This window comes from Dissoconium aciculare, assembly GCF_010015565.1.
Source record: "Dissoconium aciculare CBS 342.82 unplaced genomic scaffold K489scaffold_1, whole genome shotgun sequence".
NCBI classification, from domain to species: domain Eukaryota; kingdom Fungi; phylum Ascomycota; class Dothideomycetes; order Mycosphaerellales; family Dissoconiaceae; genus Dissoconium; species Dissoconium aciculare.
The window spans coordinates 281,709-301,956 of record NW_022984951.1 but is presented as its reverse complement, the minus strand read 5'-3'; the positions used below and the strand labels follow the sequence as shown (position 1 = coordinate 301,956).

At 51.9% G+C, this 20,248-nt stretch overlaps 7 protein-coding genes across 7 annotated transcripts; 4 read left to right on the top strand and 3 right to left on the bottom strand.

Annotated features, from left to right (window-relative positions):
• Positions 1 to 952: 952 nt before the first annotated feature.
• Positions 953 to 2,460, bottom strand: K489DRAFT_310918 (longevity assurance proteins LAG1/LAC1; the record flags this gene model as incomplete). The annotated part of the gene is made up of 2 exons (XM_033600737.1): positions 953 to 1,441; positions 1,504 to 2,460. The coding sequence occupies 2 exons, from the start codon at positions 2,458 to 2,460 to the stop codon at positions 953 to 955; spliced, it is 1,446 nt and encodes a 481-aa protein (XP_033463999.1).
• Positions 2,461 to 5,328: 2,868 nt separating this feature from the next.
• Positions 5,329 to 6,100, top strand: K489DRAFT_375045 (uncharacterized protein). The gene has a single exon (XM_033603598.1). The coding sequence runs from the start codon at positions 5,637 to 5,639 to the stop codon at positions 5,904 to 5,906; it is 270 nt and encodes an 89-aa protein (XP_033463998.1). The 5' UTR covers positions 5,329 to 5,636; the 3' UTR covers positions 5,907 to 6,100.
• A 2,456-nt stretch (positions 6,101 to 8,556) lies between these two features.
• K489DRAFT_310933 (SMAD/FHA domain-containing protein) lies at positions 8,557 to 9,339 on the top strand (the record flags this gene model as incomplete). Its single annotated transcript, XM_033600743.1, has 1 exon — positions 8,557 to 9,339. A coding segment is annotated over one exon (783 nt), but the record flags the coding sequence as incomplete, so codon positions are not given.
• A 1,099-nt stretch (positions 9,340 to 10,438) lies between these two features.
• K489DRAFT_289966 (uncharacterized protein) lies at positions 10,439 to 10,780 on the bottom strand (the record flags this gene model as incomplete). Its single annotated transcript, XM_033600162.1, has 1 exon — positions 10,439 to 10,780. A coding segment is annotated over one exon (342 nt), but the record flags the coding sequence as incomplete, so codon positions are not given.
• Positions 10,781 to 11,467: 687 nt separating this feature from the next.
• Positions 11,468 to 12,451, bottom strand: K489DRAFT_366178 (uncharacterized protein; the record flags this gene model as incomplete). The annotated part of the gene is made up of 1 exon (XM_033602747.1): positions 11,468 to 12,451. The coding sequence occupies one exon, from the start codon at positions 12,449 to 12,451 to the stop codon at positions 11,468 to 11,470; it is 984 nt and encodes a 327-aa protein (XP_033463995.1).
• A 729-nt stretch (positions 12,452 to 13,180) lies between these two features.
• K489DRAFT_375040 (TIP120-domain-containing protein) lies at positions 13,181 to 17,866 on the top strand. Its single transcript, XM_033603597.1, has one exon. The coding sequence runs from the start codon at positions 13,574 to 13,576 to the stop codon at positions 17,525 to 17,527; it is 3,954 nt and encodes a 1,317-aa protein (XP_033463994.1). The 5' UTR covers positions 13,181 to 13,573; the 3' UTR covers positions 17,528 to 17,866.
• A 59-nt stretch (positions 17,867 to 17,925) lies between these two features.
• Positions 17,926 to 19,679, top strand: K489DRAFT_375039 (uncharacterized protein). Its single transcript, XM_033603596.1, has 2 exons — positions 17,926 to 19,288; positions 19,341 to 19,679. The coding sequence occupies exons 1-2, from the start codon at positions 18,213 to 18,215 to the stop codon at positions 19,495 to 19,497; spliced, it is 1,233 nt and encodes a 410-aa protein (XP_033463993.1). The 5' UTR covers positions 17,926 to 18,212; the 3' UTR covers positions 19,498 to 19,679.
• The last annotated feature ends 569 nt before the right edge of the window (positions 19,680 to 20,248 follow it).

Below are 20,248 nucleotides of genomic sequence, written 5' to 3'. Positions count from 1 at the left end.
AATTTTCCTCCCACAACCTTAGCAATACCACTAGCAGTCCGTTTGATTCCATTGCTGGGTCGAGTCTGTCGTACATTGCCGCCATTCAATGTCGAGGCAGAAGTTGGCAGAAGTGGGTTGCGGTATGTCGGATTCATGGTCGGTTGTCTGGCCGTGCTAGACGCACCTTTGGGTGTCGTGCGTGTCTGAGATGATCGCGCGTGGTCATGCTCTTGCAGCGCAGTTTGCAACATCTCTCGGGTATGGTAACGGCCTTCGAAGTGTCTGGCAGGAGAATGCTCCAGTGGCTGGATCGAACGGGGATGCGGTCGACAGGATAGAGTGATGGCAGCATAGGCCGGCTGCTTTGTTGCCTGACCTGCAGCTCGAGTCAGAAGCATACAGCAGAAGCCGTCAAGTACGGCGAATATGAGCGCCGTTCCAATGAAGTTGTGTATCGTCTGTGCTGGGACCAGGTATCGGTTAAAGTACAATATTGCCATGGCGAATCTCTTCACGTCCCTCTATTTCGAGGTTGACGCGGAAAAGACGCGCTAGGAAATTGTACGGCGTACCACAGCAGAGTCATTTGGGATTGTGTTCGTTATGGCGAATGCACACCTGGGCACACAGGAAGTAGCTCATTTGGCTATCAGGAGGGTGGCAGGCACTATCAACGGCTGGCTAAATCTAACCCTACCTCTTTGCTGGTCTTGTCAAAGAACAAATAACATCTCAGGTCGCACCTAGAATTGCCATCCATAGCTTGATAAAACATTTCGAGGTAAAGCTAGATCAAGAAGAGCAACAAATGGCTCGCCGGCGTATTCTAGCATGTCTAGATGATGAGAAGTGCACTGATACATTACAATCCGTTTAATTTTGAGAGCACTCACAATGCTAAAATACTTGAGCCTACAATGGTGGTGGTGAGAAATTGGGAGCATGGCAGATTGCGGCTCGCACAAAGTCTTTATCGTTGTCTGACGGCGCCTGCGCCACCGCGGTTCAGGAGGCCCGTCGTCGAAGCATCACTTACGTCCAAAGGGTCTCCATTGACCAGTAAAGTGGGTTTCGAAGCAACCTTTCCGGCCTCCCTTTCACTGCCAACATCCCCTTCGTCCTCGTCTTCCTCTTCCTCAGAATCACTGCGATCGTCCTTCCTGTCGCCCTTGAACAACAGACGCAATGCGATTCGAATGATGAGGACATACCAGAAGATGTTGACGGCTTGTAGCATGGCGAGGAGACCGAATGTGATGACCTGCGAGAGCAGACACTTGTACTGTTGAGCGCTCCAGTTGAGCTCATATGGCCCGATGGTTTCAAACTCTCCGCCAGGACGCATAGACCACAAGACCCGTAGGTTGATGTAATGCCGTAAGTAACCCCAGACAAACAGGAAAAAAATGAAATAGGGCCCGACAATCGCCCAGTCCAGGTAGTTGAAACATTTTGAAGTCTAAGGGGGCCATTTGTTAGTTTTACTCAGTCGTTGAGCAGTTGACGAATGCCATAACTTACTGCAAGGAAGAAATCTGATACATCCATTGTAATGTAGATGATCAGGCCGATGTATGTAAAGTGGAAGCGGTAACTCAGGCCGATTAGGGCGAGAGTGACGATGTGATGGAGCACGAGTTCTTTGAAATCTTTCCTCGGTTTTTCCAGCATGAGGAGCATTACCAGTCCTTGTTGGGCCCAGTAGGACGCTTGCAGCAAATAGTACGCCTTGAAATACGCATCGTGGGCACGATGCGGGAAACCAACATACATGGCCTCGGTATTGAAGAACCACATCGGAGTGCGACTCATGACGTATAGTCCATATGGTCCAAAAATGCCGAAGTATACAGCTGTGTAGCACTGCTCCATGAATCGAGCTTGTCTTGCTCGGTTGAGGATGCCAGCGCGGATGGCAATTGGTCGGATCAGACATTGCATGAGAAACTCGCGCGTGAAGGACAGGACAATTGTGTAGAAGCCAAAAAATGCCAGATCCTTGAGGCCTTTTCCATATTGCGTCGGATTCCCAACGTGTGCCGGCAGTGTGTTGGTTTGTTGATACAACGGCGGATTGGCATATGACAGGAATATGGCGGCATGTAGTGGATTGTCCTCGCCAGGTCTGACGATGTATGCTCCCAGGATACCCAATATAACGATGAGCGGATTGACCCAAGTATGCTTCAATGACATTCGTTTCCATTTACTGAACCAGCTCTTTCCCCTTCTCCGTTTCGCAGGCACTCGGCTCGATTTCTCGTTGGCGGTATCCAGTATTGGAGACAATGGCGGAGACTGTTGTATGTTCTCGACTTGGGCGAGATTGGACGTCGCAATAGATGTAGCACCTGTGTCTCCTCGTGGGTCACCCCGTAGAGAGCTCACGCGTCGCGCTCGGGTCGGCCTTTGTGCAGGGGTATTGCTCGAATGCGCGTCGAAACCAGGCTCCGGCTCGAGCGGCGGAAATGCCTCCATGCCGGATGATTTGGATGCCATGATGAAAGCAGTCTCTCCCGACCACAATGCGAGATCAATGCTGATCTGGTTGAAACAAATACTCGAGCGATGGAAATACTGAATGTCGAGTCTCGCCAAGACGCGGTTTCCCTTGAGGGAAATTAAAGTTCCCGCGCGTTACGGCCATCTGATATCCTGAGCCGGACCGTTGGCATGCACACCTGAGAGCTGGATACTCCTCTTTCACTGGAGCTACCTCCCCCTATTGAAATGCAAATGCCATCAAATGCTTTCGCATTCAGAAGATGAAAGAAGTAGAAGAAGTAGAAGGGGAGAAATGCCAATGATGTGTGTGAACAACCTTGGAAGTATTAGTATGAGGTTTGACGGTTCGTTACAAGCTCCAGACCCCTGAAACGATGTTCATATTGTACGTCGCAAGCAAATCCTATGGGCATTCATGCCATAGCAAAGGACTCGAGATTAATGAAAGCGCGGAAGCGTCAGAACGCTGCAAAGCAGTTTCCGGAAGCAGAGGCGACCACACAGTCAATCACGCATTTAACTAGTGAAACATAACACTGTGCGAGGGTACTAACTTGACGCCCGCATGAAAGAAGGGATGTACGCACTGGAGCGGAAACACGCAGCCGTGGTCACAACCGAACGTTGTTGCGCTGTGAATGCGAATTGTCATGTCCAGGTCTGGGGCACGATCCAAATCACATGCCGGGATGCAATGGGTTGTCTCAAGAAGAATGGCTGAGATGAAAATCGACTGGGACCAAACAATGCTTTGCTGGTGCCAGGCGAAGTGCAGAGTCGTCCTTACATGCTTTGTAAACCGAATGATGAATGTGAGAAGATCTGGTATCCTCGCAACTGCTGCGCGGTCATGCATCGACCAACCAAGTGCAGTCTGACGTTCAGGGTAGATGAGCAGCGTGCTCCATTGCATCCCATCCACGAATAGCATGAAATGTCACATCGCAAGATCATGTCCCCAAGGTGGAGTGAAAACTCGCGTGTCCGGTGCAGCAGTAAAAGATAGGGTTCTCACGCTCCATCAAATAAACCAACGCTACCAAGTAGAAATTGGAGGTCCTCGCACAGGGCTCCATGGCATCTCTGATGAAGCGAAATCGTCATGATCTCTACGAGTCCTCCTACGAGACAGTGACGTACTTTGACGGTCGTGCGCAACCAGGAAGGCAAGGAAGTTGAGTGTTGACGAGGCTTAAGCGAGAAACGATCGTTTGCCTTTCGTTTTCGCGAAGACCTCGAGGGCCAGGGGGTAGGTGGGTAGTTTCGTGAATTTCGGGAGACTGACCATAATGACTTCACACCTGAATCGTCACACCCCGCCACAGCAGAGCATCGAGATTCGTGTACAGTTGTTGTCGGCGTGACCAAGTTGCACATGTCGAAATGGTGGCCCCGGACCCCCCTTTTGAGCGTTGCACGAGCTGCAATAACAATAACACCGAGGACTCGCAGGAGAAAGCATCAAGAAATATCCAATCGGTCCATTTGCAGCATCGTGATGAGCGGCCCACTCTGCTACAGTGACAAAGCACAGATGGCATCATGGTGCCTACAATCTGTGTCATTTTGTTATGTATCCCAGGCCTCTAGGTCTGACGTCCTGTAGACTAAGGCATATGGCCGACTGAAGGTCCAGTGGTGAATAGCTCGCATCATCACCAATGTTCCTGGCCGAAAGATCTGTGGACGATGTTGCCAGTAATCGTTGCATTGGGCAATTTCGAGCGTTATCAATTGAACCTAGGTATATACTGCTGAAGTGATACTTTGAGTCCATGAATCAATCGACCCGGGTATCACATCATAATCCTACCTTGTCCTACAGTGTGTCATTGTTGCAAACGTCGACATCCCATGGCGGACCACACAATGTTCACGTTTCCAGCGGCTTCCTTTGGGCCTTCCCGAGGTGCAAATTGATAGCTATGCCGGACTCAACTCGCTATCTCTCGCTGGAAAGTTGGGTAACCCATTAAGCGAGACTGTGGTCAGCCCGTACATTGTGTCACAAGCATACAAACGCATCGAGATGAGAAAGCTTCTGACACGACAGGGCTGCCATTGAACCTCCGACGGGAGCGTGCCACGGATGAGAGCATAATCGGCGTCGATGGAGCGATCGTCACATATGCCAGGTGTGCTCGCAAGCTCTGGATGTGGAAGTCGAAGCGCAGCTCTTCGAAGCTATGGTGGTCAGCTGGTACACGGCAAAGCGTCATACATAGCTTGATCAGGAGGGCATATACGATCCTGAGCGAGTGAGAAGGGCAAAGACATATGGCGGCTTGAAAAATCGAAGAGCGTTGCGAATTGAATCGTTCGGCGATGACGCAACGAGTCAATTTCCTGAAGTCGCCCGCCCACAGGCTGACCGAAGTCGCAAGGCATACCTACTAGGTAGGTAGCTTTCTATGTTTACTGGCAATGACAAGGAGGCCGGAAACTCTCATCACCTGGGCACTCATTCAAACCATTGGCAACAACCTCCGGGCTTGGAACAAAGGTGCTGTCCATTTTGCGAGGCGCTACCACGTGATTATCCAGGTACGTGCGGAAAAGGCATCAGATGAGGCAGTAGTGGCGCGAGCAGCTTCGTGGCGCTGATGCCTGGTTGTGCGGCCTGGCGGACGAAACAACCTCGAGATCCATCCTTCCATTTCCACAATGCTCTAGCCTCTTCCGAAGCTCGACGCCACACTTGGCCGAGAACAGCCTCCCGCCGGCGGTCATCGTGATGTCATCGCCAGTGGCACGTCATCCGAAAAAGTTGGCCAAACGCGTTACGCGACCCCATCATCATATGCGAAATGCGCATCCGTCATTGTTTGTGCCATGGTCGTTCTTGTGCCCGTGTCTGCCCGCTCTGCATGACGAAAGCTCAATTTCCGCCAGGAATACCCCACTTGCTCTTTGCGGGCGACCCACGTGTGACGCATCTGGCGGTTGCCGATGACGATGCTGTGCAACATTGTGTGGCAGTCACTGTCGGAGGGGTAGAGGGGTGCCTGGCGAAGTGAGAAGGCACGGTCAACAAACGAGATATATAATGTTTCCTCAAGCCCCCTGAATACAAATTCATATCCTTCATCATCAATTCTCTACAATCAATCAATCTACCTCCAACCAAACCCCAAATCACATCCTTCAAAATGTCTGCCCCTAACGTCAACAAGCCCAACGAGTCCATCGTCGGCCAGGCCGCCAACGCCGTTACCAACGCCGCCAACTACGTCTCCGAGACCATCCAGGGCAAGAGCGCTGAGGCCAGCAAGGAGGCCAACAAGGAGCAGGCCAAGGGCAACGTCCCTGGCAAGGACTCCCTCTCCGACCGTGTCTCCGGTGCCACTGGTGCCATCTCCGACAAGCTCGACCAGAGCAAGCACGACGCTTCCGCGACTGCCAACAAGCACGCCAACTAGAGTGCTCCATCCTACACATCAAATCAAGACTTCACATCAATGATACGATGACGACCTCTGGGCATTCAGCATGACCCATCAAAACGACTAAAAAAATTGGGCGGATTATGATAACATAAAATGGCACTTTAGTAGCGGTAGACGACTTTTCTTCTGTCAGATAGTCCTACAAATGCCAAAAACAGCTTAAGAAATTCTCAATCATGCATGAGTGATTGTTTGTTGTGATTCGTGAGATATTGATGTATTTTTCTCTCACAGTGACTGTAACAACGCTGCTGCTGGGGTAAACTTTACGGTGATGTGTTATTAACTTTCCAGCTTCCGAAGTTTGCTCCCCGTATCTCAGCACGGTGCTGTCGGCGAAACCTACAATTTACCAAGATGCTAAGGCTGGTGCGTAAATTCTTTTGGACACGAGCTGTTGGCGTAATTGCTTGCGAACGAACGTGACGCGTGGCAGAAGATTGACCCTTGATGCTCGATGATTTAGACGTGCGGGCGGGTTACTGGAAATTCTACAAAGCGAGTGGTATAATTGCAGGCAAGCATCATTGTGTAAATCAATTGCCCCACGATCAGTCAGTGCGTTGTCCTACATCCTTTCGATTGTCTAAACGCTCTCATCGTTGCAGTAATCGAGCTTGGTCACGACATCGCGTTGGCAGCCTGACGACAAATCGCGCTTCACCTCCAGCTTCTTGTACGACTTTTTTGGGAAATTGGGAATCAAAGCTCTTCTTCGATACGACACTGGACAAAAGGCTGGCATTTGTCAACCACGTTTAATGGTTAGAGTCCGCATGTCTTGTCGCAGGCTTTCAGTAACCGTGCTTGCCATCACGAGAGAAAGCGATTACCTACTCCGGAGTGCTGCAGGCGACGCAATTGATTCTCAGGGGCGTTGCTTATGCCCCACCCATGGTCGATCGTAACCTCGAAGTTCGACCGTTTCTCCATAGGCGTCTGATATTCACGTCCCGATGAGCTGGAGAATTGCTTGTGAAGTCAAGGATATCGAACTTTCGGAAGAGCTGGGGTGAAGCTGTGAGGGGGCCTTGCGTCAGCGGCTTCGCCAAAGCGCGGACCGAGCGTCTACCTGGCCAGTAGTGGAGTGTTTCTGCAGCTACACAGAGATTCCCCGAGACCACCACATCCGCCGTCGCTGCGGCCAGGGCATTCTCGCGGATATCTGTCCCCAGTGATGTTCATATATCAATCATGAAGAGATACTGGATGCAGATTGGGTTGAAGAGTTCCTTTTTGGTGGCAGAGTCTGTTTAGCCGTGATGCTTGCATGCGAGACCGTGCGCTTGATGAGGACCCCGGACTACATGCCATCCTTGAACTATTGGCCTTCAAGAGTGTCTTCTGTACCTACCTAGGTAGGTATCCATTGAACTTGTACATGACCAGGAGCAAAAGAATGCGAGGCCATGGGATATCTGGAATGCCTGAGCATGGGATGTTGCGGGCTTGGCTTGGCCTCGTGATGTGCATATACCCACCTGGGCACTTGCAAGATGGGGGGTAAATGTCCCTCTGCTGCGGCGTGCTTTATTATATAAAACTGTCGCTGAAGAATCACCAATTTTACCCTCGAGCCTTTTCAGTGTGAGCCCGCCATCTGTCGTCATTGCATTGAAACTGATCCGCACACGCGCATTTTACCAGTCCACGGGTTGGCGACCTTTCAGGGTTCGAATTTGATGTCCGATATCACCGAAGAGAGCGAACATCGATGGTGAGACATCCCGACGACAGCAGTCCTGGCTTGCGCGCGCTGTGATAAAGTCCCTCTCGCTCTACTCTTCTTTCTCCAGACCGTCGTCCGAATTTTTCAATTTTCCTTATCAGCGTCGCACACGGTCGCAGCCCGTCTGACCTCGTCGTCCAAGATTCGAAGGCTGTCTTGTCCTTCCCTCGCATCATTTTCTCCTGCACGAGCATCATCTACTTCCGGACTTCTCAGCACCTTTCTCAGCACCGGATCAGCCGACCACGATCTAGTCCATTCCACATCAGTCTCTGCTGCGCCGTGCGAAAGGACCTTCTCTGACATACATTTGTGCACCATCGGTGCCATCCAGTTATACATAAATATAATCTATGCCCTCGTTCTGTCCGCATTTAGCACAACTCATTAAAGCCTCGAATTCCTGCCCGACCCTCCGCCGTCATGCTAGGCCCGCCTGCTTCGGCTGCAACAAATTCGACCAGCGAATCCACTCCATCGTCGTCGGCCCGTCCCAGTCGACTGCGCGGTCTGTCATATTTACGAACATACACTCATAACCACCTGCATTCCCACGGCCATCGTGCTGAATCCCAGCCTTTAGCAAGATCCACATCTTCGCCAGGCACCGAGACCACTAGCGCCACCCTCAGCAGCACCGCACCCCCCTTGCCTCAGGCAGGAGGTGGCTCATCGACCGCAATGCAGTCTCACGAGCATGGTTGGATACCCACGATTCAAGGTCGCAGTGGACTCAGTCGAGAAGGTGCTCACCCACATCTGACCTCCACCTTTCTACCCGCTGAGTCGTCTGAGCCCACCAACAGCGTTTTCTCCGGTGCTGCGAGAAGTCGCGCGGCTTCAGCGCTGACACCTGCCTCGATTGATTTGGTTGAGCCCGCGCCGGCAGCAACCATGTCACCTTTGCCGCCTGCGCCAGCATCGTTGTCCACCGAACTCCCGTCCGCGCCAAACGAGACTGCTGCTCCGCCCTTGACCATACGATTCAGTCCGCACGTAGAGCTACGGTCGACACGGCCATCACTCCACTTCACTGCCATATCGCGAACACTTTCAAGTCCGAACGGTGTGGTGCGGGTCGGACGGTATAGTGAGCGGGATCACAAAGCAGCGGGCGATACTTCGACCTCGCCTGTTGGGTTCAAGTCGAAGGTTGTCAGTCGACGGCATTGTGAGTTCTGGCACAACTCCGGACAGTGGTATGTGAAGGACGTCAAGTCCAGCTCAGGCACGTTCCTCAACCATGTGCGCCTGTCCAGTCCTGGCGTCGAAAGCCGGCCGTTCCCGGTCAACGACGGCGATGTTGTGCAATTAGGTATCGATTTCAAAGGAGGCGAGGATGACATATACCGATGTGTTAAAATCCGTGTCGAGTGCAACCGCACCTGGCAGAAGAGTGCCAACGCGTTCAATACTTCGGCGCACAAGAAACTCCTACAAAATGCGCTGCGAACCGGCGCCAAGCGCAATTCTGACGCTGGAAGCATCAACAACTCCGAGTGCACTATTTGCTTCAACGCTGTGGCGCCACTCCAGGCGCTGTTCGTGGCACCTTGTGGTCACGTCTGGCATTATAAATGTATCCGGCAGATTCTTGTGGGACCGCATTATCCAAATTTCCCCTGCCCCAATTGCCGCTTGGTCGCGGACCTTGAAGCGGAAATCGATCAGTCCGAACCGTCCGGCGACGACGACGAGGCGGAGGCGGAGGGAGATCTCAGTGAGCCGCCTCAATCGAATATCGACAACCTCTCTACTGCAGAGAGCCAACGAGCCGGATCTTCTTCCGCTCAACCCCAACGCAACACCGATTCCTTTGCACCACTCATAAACAATTCCGGTTGGTCTGACGCCGATCTTGCACACGCTCTTGCCGCAACCACTCTCCATACCAGCGAGCCATCGATTCCTGTAGCAGAGGTTCGCCTCGGAACGCCGGGCACCGACAGCGATACCAGATCTTTGGTCTCAAGTCCTCTGGGCAACAGTCACCTGCCCGAGACGGCTTCGCGGCCGATCTATGTGAACGGAACTTCCACAATCTCACATCCGGAGGGACCTATGACGCCGAGGAATGATGTAGGACCTTTCATACTAGACGGAGGTGGTATAAACGGGTCAAGTGGAGAAGGAGGGAGTGAGAGCGATACATCTGGTGCACAAACAAGAGCAAGATAATATCTTGGGTTTCATGGTTGTATAGTCTATTGTCGGAGCCAAAGCATGATTTGAGAAGTTGAAGCCTGGCGCTTGGGTGTCACCGGGGGTGTTGATATGTTAAAACCATGACGTGATGGCGTACTATGAGGGCGATTGAAGGGCTATTACGCTGAGGGGGAATGGGGCGTGTTGACTAAGGCGTTTGGTTTGGTTTGAAACCCTTCCAGCATATATGTTCTTAAGAGCATGTGGATCTGCAGCAATGCGAGACGTGCGTGCATGCAGGTCTTTGGAGAAGCCTGGGCAAGCCTGCGGTGCGCACTGCAATAGAAAACCGGCAGGATGATTGTTGGGGACAAAACGAGAACCTTAAGCCCTCAGGCGACATGATATTTCCTGGCTGGATTTGGTGGATGTTTTCGAATCGAGCCAAGTCACAATTGCCCAAGTCTTCGAAGATTTTGAATACGAGCCTCCATAAATTCGCCCATGGTAATGGCAGACCGGCAGACTTGCAATGATGCCTGAAAATCATCGTGGGCACAAAGGCTCAAGTCCCAAGATTGAACACATACTCAATTACCGGCTTAGTCGCTCCTGTCACTCAGCCATCAATGAGTTTCCTCATTGCCGGTACAGCCGCCCACTGAGCTGCATCACCCTTCACAACCTCAATCACCTCCTCGACATTCGCCGCGCCCAAGCCCCGCACACTCCCGTAAACATGTGCACATCCACCTCCCAGTTCAGGCGGAAATCGTGTCTCGCCGTCGAGGTCTGCGGCGCGTAATTGTAGGATCCACAGCGTGGGCTCCGAGGCGAAGAAGAGGTCGGCGGTCTTAGTGGTCTGTGAAGCGGTGGAGAGATGAATGAAGCCGTCTTGCGAGTCCAATTGCGTGGCGGGCAAAGTGCTGGGAAGCGGAGTTGGAGGCTTTTGATCGAGGATTTTGTAGAGATAGCGGGGTCGGGGTGAGGCTGTGGTGGTAGTTGTCGAAGACATGGTGGTTGTTGCCGCGGAGTGATGTGGTTGTTATATTCTCTCGATGCGAGGCAAAGACTCTGTGGCGCTTCAATTAAATTTGGGATTTCAATGGTCTCCAGCTCCAGTGCTCTTACAGTCCCTTTATTAAACGACTGGTAAGTACCTGGAAGCTCTGAGGTCTTTACTAGTAGCTCAAGCTTGCTGGATTCTCACAGCCTACGCAAGCTAGTCAACTCCATTGTGTCCTCTGCCCGCCATGTTAATTCCAAACGGTCCCGATAAAATCAGTACTCGTTGAGTGGGAATTGTAGGCACGCAATAAATTGCATCCGGGTTCGGTGTACACGACCCTGTTCTCTCGTTATCGTACATGGCATTTCGTGCGGGCAAGGCAAAGAAGAAGGCTCAACAAAGCCCATGTTACGAGCTCTGACTTCTTCCAAGTGCCGAACGTGGCTCAAGTCGAGAAGATAAAATGCCTACCCATACCTGGACCGGCACCTACCGTTCGTGGGCCGTTGCAGGCTTGCGAGCAGTCCACGGGTCCGTTGAATGGTCTTTACCACAGCTCAGATCCTAACCATAAGCATCTTCGCCACAAGGATAGGTAGATCACAAAAGCACGCCGATCTGTTCGATAGTCTATTCCTCGCGAGCAGAGTGTCACCTTCTCTGACTGCGTCCCGATCCAAGTTGCTCTGATTTCTGATCGGAGGCTACAGAAGAAGTCCGTTTAGACCTCTTCCGGCGAGGTCTCTCTGGTAGATCTGTGACTGGACTGGTAGCCACGTGGGATGTTTTCACGTTCGTGGCCCGAATCGAGTCGGTGCTTTCCCGCTTCCTCTTTTTCTTATCCTGTTTTACCTTGGCTGCCGCCTTCTTTTCTTGTTTGGCTTGTAGTCGTGCTGTCACTTCTGCGGAAACGTCCTCGTACTTGACACCATCTTTGACGAAAACATTCGTTTCTTTTGGAAGGAGCTCTGCACCATTGTTCAAATCCTTGTTGTTGTGGCCGCTTTTCGCAGCCGTCGGTTTGTTTGCGCTCGGCGTCGTGGCAATTTCCGCGTGCTGGTGATTATTGCTTGCCGATGCAGTCAGGCCATTGCGTTTTCGAAGTTTACTCGACCGTGGCTTCGTGTCTGTGCCGCTAGGTGACTGACTGAAACGAGAGTGCTCGTTTGTGGGGATTCCCCAATTGCCGATGTTGGAGGCTTTGTGGTCGCTTGTTTGTCGTTTCGAGGTATCACGAGCGCTGACAACTCCGGCGACGGCATTCTTAGCTTCAAAAGCAGAACGGGAAATGTTCTTGAAGCTTTCGTGCGAATCGGCAGCATCTCTGCCCATTGCCGGCTCTGGGGCCGTCAACAGGACTAGCTGCTCGAAAATATTGTGGTAAGAATTGATGGCCGTCGTCCATGCTGCCAGCGTGCTGTCCAGATATCGTCCATGATTGTCGACCCGAGACGGCCGATCTCCTACAGCCAAGTCGACATGTTGAAGTTTCACATGTAAACCTTGGACAAGATCGCGGGCTAGCAGCAAGTTGGACTTCTGCAGCTCCAATTGTTCGCAGGCTTCCCTCAGAGCATCGAAAAGAGGCTGGGATGCTGCGTAGGCAGCGGTGGAATTACGCTTGCGCTTGGGCATGCTTCAGTATAGTACACCGACCGTGTACCTTCTACTCAAGAATCCTAAGGATCTCCGACGGAAACAATCTTGCAACATGGGAATGACGAGGCGGAGATTGCAATGAGACCGCCACGCGACACAGGGCTAAAAGCCTTAGGCCAGGAACGCGTTCGCGATGAACGCCCACCCGGGCGTGTAGCAGATTAAAATCCACTGTGAGTGTACGTCATCGAGCTGTGTTCTCTGCATGCAGCTCTCATGAGAGATCACCAGGGCCACTCTAACAAGATGGAGCGGCAGACAGTATCAAAACAGTAGATACTTTCGAAACAGTGCGAAGAAATTGTGATCCTTCACGACCTTCATAATGAAGCTGGACCAAACAATTTCATGGTGTAATATACTGTTTTGCACATGACCGTGCAGCGCAGATATTCATTTCAACTCTCACCTGTTGCTTGCTCTGAATTGGTCCATGGGTGCTTCGAAAAAGTACCCCACCCACAAATGTGGCAGCTGGGTGGCGGTGATTGACGAGGGTTGTCAATGATGCCGCTGCTTCATGGGGCAAATCAGATTACCAACATCCATCCTACACGACGGGTACATGTGGTTGGGAGCCTCTACACGCGAAGCAATGTTTGATCAGCAAGATCGATAGCTAGCTGTAGGCGTTGATACACCATACATATATAGCATTGGTTTCACTGTGCGTGGGATGCGTTCGAACACATTCGGCAAAGATGAATTGGGACTCCCAAATTTTAACAAGTGTGTATGTAGCTCTTTGCTTTCCTATGCAATCATTGTAGGCGCCAGCGGCACAGGCAGCACTGGCGGTGTCACTTTTTGACGAGCACAATAGATCGCAAGACTCCTCTTAAGTTCCTTGCCACATACCACTCTCGCCATACAACTAAGCAAACTTAACCCATTCACCAGCTTCTCCAGCATCAACTCAGCTGCTGCAGTGAGGTGACGCCACGCCCACCACAGCCCACCGGACCTAAACATTTGCCGCACGCAAGTGATCAATCACACTCTTTTGGTTTTTCTGATTCGTGGTTCACTTCTCAGCGCATACTACACACATCACATCTGAACCGCTAATTGCGTGACCGTCGCGGTCACAGCGTCGCCATGTCGTCCAACAGTGTACCAACTGCGCCGACCGCCCACAATGTTGCTGCTTTACTGCCCAAGTTGCAAGATGCTGACTCCGATATCCGCTATATGACTCTGAACGATCTCAGCCAGATGTTCACGAATGGAAATGCCACTTTCATGGCCCATGACTACGCTGTCTGTGCTAAGGTTGTTGAAGGTCTGTTGCATACTCTGAATGACACAAACGGCGAGGTACAGAACATGGCCATTCAATGTCTCGGCCCCTTCGTGAACAAAGCACCCGAGAGTGTCCTCTGTCCTACAATTGAGAAGATCAGCACCATCAAGACCGAGAACACGATCGACAATTCGATACCCGCCATTGCAGTGCGGGCCATCGTTGTTGCACTGCCACATCCCGTACCCGGTGTGCCTCACAGCCAGAAAGTGCTCGAATCATACAGCGCCATTTCGCGAGCCTTGATACCACGCCTAGTCGGCCGCATAGTGACTCCAGTTGCAGGAGCAAAGCCAGTGCCTGCGACGTCCAAGGGTATGCTTCAGCATGAACTAGACACCGGGAGCGACAGCAGCAGCCTGGATCTCTTGTCCGAAGTGGCACGATGCTTCGGACCAATGCTACAAGAGGCGGAGGTGGGTGCGCTTGAAAACATCACAATGCAAATTTTGGAGAGCAGTAGATGTGGGTCAGTGGTGAAAAAGAAGGCTGTGGCATCGCTTTCAGCCTTGTCCTTATACTTCAGCGATGAGCTACTTGCCAAGCACATCAGCTACACAATCGAACAATTAAGACAGCCGCATCTCACGCAGCAGCAGCGCAAGTTGTACCTCACCATGTATGGTAGCCTGGCGAAAAGCATCCCGCAAAATTTCGGACCGTATCTCAAGACCTTGACACCATTCGTTCTTGCGCCATTAAGCCAACAAGAATTGGACGATCAGGAGGAGGCACAGGTCGAAGCAGATGGCGAGCGCGATGTCGAAATTGAGGAGGTACGAGAGGCTGCTTTGACTGCGACCGAGACATTCTTGGAAGTATGTTCCCACGATATGAAAGGTCATCTCGACGACGTGCTTGAGTCGACGATCAGATTCCTCAGCTATGACCCAAACGTGGCGGACGACGAGGATGAGGATATGGACGATGAGGAAGAAGACTTATTCGACGGGGAAGAAGATTTCGAAGAAGAGACTGGCTTTGATGATGAAGACGATGTCAGCTGGAAAGTCCGGAGGTGCTCTGCCAAAGCACTTCATGCTCTGGTGGGTGTTATGAGCCCAACAGATCCCGCCATGTTTGATCGGATCGCACCAGCGCTCATCTCGAGATTCAAAGAGCGAGAAGAGAGTGTGAGAGGCGAGGTAATCAGCGCGCTGGCATTCTTGATCAATCGTACCGGATCCAGCTTGGCGCTACAGCGGTCGCAGCATGCATCACCTCCGCAAAGCAGGAAGAGGAGGCGCGGGTTCAGCGATTCCTTAGGCTCTGACCTTCAAGCTCAGCAGACCGTTATGAACGGCTATGCCTCACCGACGACGCCGCCGCCTATGGACAGTTCAGGTCAAGGCCTTGCCAGGATCAATCCTGATATCGTCAAAGGGGCCGCTAAATTGCTCAAGTCAAGCACACCAGCGACAAAACAAGTCGTTCTTGCACTACTCAAGGATATGGTGTCTGCGCAGCAAGGGGGTCTTTCGGCTCATGTTGTACTTGTCATCGATCCTGTCATCGAAGCAATGAGCAGCAGCAGCAACGCTTCCATCTCCAATGTGGCTAAGAACGCTTTGCGAGTCGAAGCACTCTCCTTACTTCGCATCATTGCCGAAACACATTCAGGCAAAGTGTTGCAGCCACATCTAGAAAAGATTGTACCGGCGCTTGTTTCGGCGGCCAAGGATCGATTCACTAGGGTGTCTGTGGAGGCCCTGACGACCATTGAAGTCTTCGTCAAAGCGCTCACACCTCCTCGCTCCGCCGCTAGTAAAGGCCAAAACGGCGTCGTCATCAAGCAATTATTCGATGTGATTGTTGATAGAATCTCTGCCTCAGACTCTGATGCGGACGTCCGACAAAAAGCCATTCAAGCTTTGGGCTTACTGATTGGGCGCACGTCAAGTGCAGCCGGATCGAGTCTCCTCCCTCAGGAAGACAGATTTGCTGGTCAAAGGCTTTTAGCGGATCGACTGAACAACGAGCTGACGCGACTTGCATCAGTACGTGCCGTGGATACAATTGCGGTGCTCGCGACGAATAAGGACAATTTCCCGCCAGGATGGGTGGACACCGTGGCTTTGATCTTATCGGCGCAGCTCCGTAAAGCTAGTCGCTCACTGCGTGGAGCCAGCCTGACGGCTCTACGTATGCTTGCTGTCAACAAAGTATCACGGACATGCATGAGCGAACGTGTTGTCGACGAGACGACAAGGATGCTTGTGCCCTTGTTCGACGCTCGAGAGCTCGACTTGCACATGGCTGGTCCTGCCTTGATTGTTCTGGCAGCTTTTGCAGATCAATATCCCCAACTGGTCGCTACACCCGATGTCATTAACGCCATCTGTATGATACTCAAATCAGCAGTATCGGGGGGCACTCTTGATGCTTTGATCACCCTCGTAGAGGCTCTGGGTCGCGCGGGAGCAGGCAAGGAACTCATGGCAACTCTGCTGCAAATTGCGCCCCAATGTGATGCAGATGTCACGGGGCAAGTCATTGGCACCCTCCTGGTGTCTGGCGGGCAGAGCCTTGGCGTCTCTCTGGAGGCATTCACGCAGGAACTGAAGACTCAGAAGGAAGAGTCAAGGCGATGCCTAGCACTTTCTGTGCTCGGTGAAGCTGGTTTACGCCTGTCGACGACCTCTCCACTCACACCTGAGACATTCACGGCATACTTCAGTGATCCCTCCGAGAAAGTGAAACTAGCTGCTGCTGTTGCACTTGGGCGCGCCGGAGCTGGCAACGTTACAGCGTATCTTCCTGACATCTTGGAAAAAATGTCCAAGGGAAAGCAGTACCTACTCCTTCACTCTCTAAAAGAGCTCTTGCAGCACAGCAACGCCGAGGATGATATTCGTCCTCATACCAAAGCGTTGTGGGACAACATCATTGCTTCCGGACAAGCGGAAGACAACAAGGTTGTCGGTGCCGAATGCATCGGAAGGTTAGCCATCATCGATCCAGCTGCGTACTTGCCTCAGTTGCAAGCATATTTGCAGAACCAAAACGCCACTATACGAGGAATGGTGATCGCCTCGCTCCGATACATTTACTCTGATACGGATGCTGCGTACAATCCCAATCTGAAGTCGAGCATCATTCCTATGCTGGCTACCATGCTGGCTGACGGAGACCTCAACAATCAGCGGCTTTCCCTCTCGACATTCAACTCAGCACTTCACAACAAACTAGACTTAATCTTGCCTCAGCTCCCAGAGCTACTCCCATACGCCATGCAGGCCACTCTGATTCGTCCGGAGCTCGTGCGCGAAGTACAAATGGGCCCGTTCAAGCACAAGATCGATGATGGTCTTGAGATTCGCAAGTCCGCATATGAGACTTTATACGTACTGCTTGATTCGGCAGCCACCCGTCAACGCTTAGACATGCCATCATTCTTTAATCGCATCGTCGCTGGAGTGGGGGACGAGCACGAGATAAAGATCCTCTGCTGCCTGGTCTTGACCAAACTGCTTGCCATCTCCCCCACAGAATGCGCTCGACACCTAGATGCTTTGGCGCAGCATTTCCGAGCAGTCTTGTCATTCAAGCCAAAGGACAACGCGGTCAAGCAGGAGCTTGAGAAGCTTGCCGAGCAGAACAAAGCGGTCGTGAAGGTCTCTGTGGCATTCAACAAAGTCTTCGGCTCTGAGGATAACAGGAACTGGAAAGAGTACTTCGACTGGGTTAGGAGTGTTCATCCCATGATGCTCAGGGCGGCGGAGGAAGAAATGCGAAGCGACGGTCGTTAGTAACAACTGTACCAATCCATTTCTGCTTCAGGTCCTTCCCTACTTGGCTCTGATCAGCTACAACATTTGCCGACAGAGGTGAGCACCCTAAGTCTATGTCATTTCAACCATCTTTCATGAGGAGCATTTCTGCAGAAGATGTTTCGCTTGTGTGTGTCGTGAAGTCAAATCGCAGTGAATAGTAGACTTTGTCCGAAATGTCTGCCATGTTCGATGGAATAGCGTCCGCTTCCGAGGACGTAAGAGCATTTGCGGGCCAAAGGACGGACCTGACATTTCTAACGTCCTCGTGGTGCTGCAACAGATACGTAGAGCTGCAAAACACGACTTTTCTATCCCGTCGTTGGTGAGAGACGCATTGGTGGCGACCGTTGCACTACCAAGCCGCCCTATACATTGGTTGGCGATCAACCTCGTAGGTTCAGGGGTGCCATTAATTTCATGTGAGATTGCTGGGCCGACCGGACTTGGACCCCTCGAAAAAAGCCGTGCATGCCACTTCCGCACCCCCCCGAGCGTATGGTCCAGTCATGCAAGGAGAAGACGCGCTGTCCGATCAAGTGCGGCTCGTTGACCTCATCGACTTCTCCTGCGCGTCGCTTTTCCTTCGACTGAATCCTCTCGCGAAATATTACTTTCTCGATTGTTCGTCAATAATTGTCAGTCACATCGACGTTCGCCCGCCATGCCAGCGCGAACACTTCCTACGTTGCCCTCCGCTGAGGTGGCGTCGCATAACTCGGCCAAATCATGCTACATCACAGTCGGAACTAAAGTTTACGATGTCACAACATTTGTGGAGGATCATCCGGGTGGCGGAGACTTGATCCTCGACTATGCCGGCAAAGATGTCAAGGAAGCCATGGAAGACGAAGTCTCTCACGCTCACAGCGAAAGCGCTTGGGAAATCCTGGACGACTACCTCATCGGATTTGTGGCAACAGAAAAAGTCCTGGAGGCTGCCATGCACAGTAGTGATCCTTTCAGCATTCTCCCGATGGAGCCGAGTGCGAAAGGCATGGAGGAACTGAAGCGCGCAAACACGGGAGCCAAAGAGGAGGTCGAAGCAAGGGACAGTGTCACAGTTGGGGATGTCGACGGGGACAAGCCAGTGTATGAGAGGACAGGCATCAGCAGCGAGGAAGACTTGAGCAAGGACACCGACTTTGTCAACGACTACAAGAAACACAAGTTCCTTGACCTCAACAAGCCCCTGCTCTTGCAAGTTTGGTATGGCGGATTCAGCAAGAAGTTCTACTTAGAGCAAGTCCATCGGCCACGACACTACAAAGGTGGCGAGAGCGCTCCACTGTTTGGCAATTTTCTAGAGCCACTGTCGAAGACCCCGTGGTGGGTAGTGCCAACTGTCTGGTTGCCAATGGTGGCATACGGGACATTCCTCGCCGCACGACATTTCTCTCCTCTGGTCACAGTCGCGTATTGGCTGGGCGGTCTTGGATTTTGGACGCTTGTAGAGTACGGACTGCATAGATGTCTTTTCCACCTGGACGACTATCTTCCTGATCATCGCGCTGCGCTGACTCTTCACTTCTTGCTGCACGGCATTCATCACTACTTACCCATGGATCGACTACGCTTGGTCATGCCACCTACTTTGTTCATTGTTCTGGCAACACCGTTCTGGAAGCTTGCGCATACGCTGTTCGCTTATGACTGGTATGCTGCCGTTGCAGTCTTCTGCGGCGGAGTGTTCGGGTACATCTGCTACGATTTGACACACTACTTTCTTCACCATTCAAAGTAAGCTTATATGCCATAAGACTGAGCCGACGTGATACTGACGATATTATAGTCTGCCCTTCTACTACAAACAGCTCAAGAAGTATCACATGCAACATCACTTCATGGACTACGAGAATGGATTCGGAGTGACCAGCCGCTTTTGGGACACGGTGTTCGGCACAGAGTTGCCACCACCCCCGATTCCGAAGATCATCAAATCTGTCTGAAGTTGCTTCGTGGTTTTTGTCGATGTCGCATTTTGCATTCTTACCTGGTCATGAAGTCCGATGTACATCTGCTAGAAACCTTTGAAACTAGATAAGATACCTATTGTAATGTTAATGGGAGTACCTGAAAATTATATACAACTACACGGAGCCTGATCATAGACTCGAGAACATCCAGGCCCGTTGACAATCTGTAGAAGAGTTGCGCTGACGTGCCTATGATGTTGTGATGATCACGCCTCCATCACGTCTACACCACATGATCATTTCAGTCCTAGTACTTCCTGCAGACGCTCTCCTGTCTTGTCGCTATCTGTACCGGCTGCAGTTCTGATAGTCTTGTAGCGCCAGCGCCGAAGTGTCTCCAGCAGGACAAGCGGGAAGCGGATGTCTTGGCATTTGACTGGCAAGTTCGGCTGACGTTCCCTGACGACAACTTCTTCCCGCCTTCAGCACAACACACCGTGAGCAAGCCACGCGGCAGGCCACACTCCAGACATCTCAAACATATCTGTACCCTGCGCTCAAGTATACACAAACAATCGCATCCACCGGAGGCTGCGAGCACATCTAGTCATCCAGCACGACGAGCCGAGTCTTGCCGCACCCAGCCACTACGTGCGGATTTTTCGTGATACATCTTACACAGCCGTAACGTCGCCATGGCTGCCGCGTACACAGACCTTGCTGATCTCATTGAAAAGAATGAAGCCGTTGCGCTTGACCAGTTGCGAAACGAGTCCGATGTGAA

Coding starts and splice junctions, on each gene's coding strand:
- K489DRAFT_375045 (XM_033603598.1), top strand. CDS start 5,637: ATGTCTGCCCCTAACGTCAACAAGCCCAACGAGTCCATCGTCGGCCAG.
- K489DRAFT_375040 (XM_033603597.1), top strand. CDS start 13,574: ATGTCGTCCAACAGTGTACCAACTGCGCCGACCGCCCACAATGTTGCT.
- K489DRAFT_375039 (XM_033603596.1), top strand. CDS start 18,213: ATGCCAGCGCGAACACTTCCTACGTTGCCCTCCGCTGAGGTGGCGTCG. Junction 19,289..19,340: donor TACTTTCTTCACCATTCAAA/GTAAGCTTATAT, acceptor ACGATATTATAG/TCTGCCCTTCTACTACAAAC.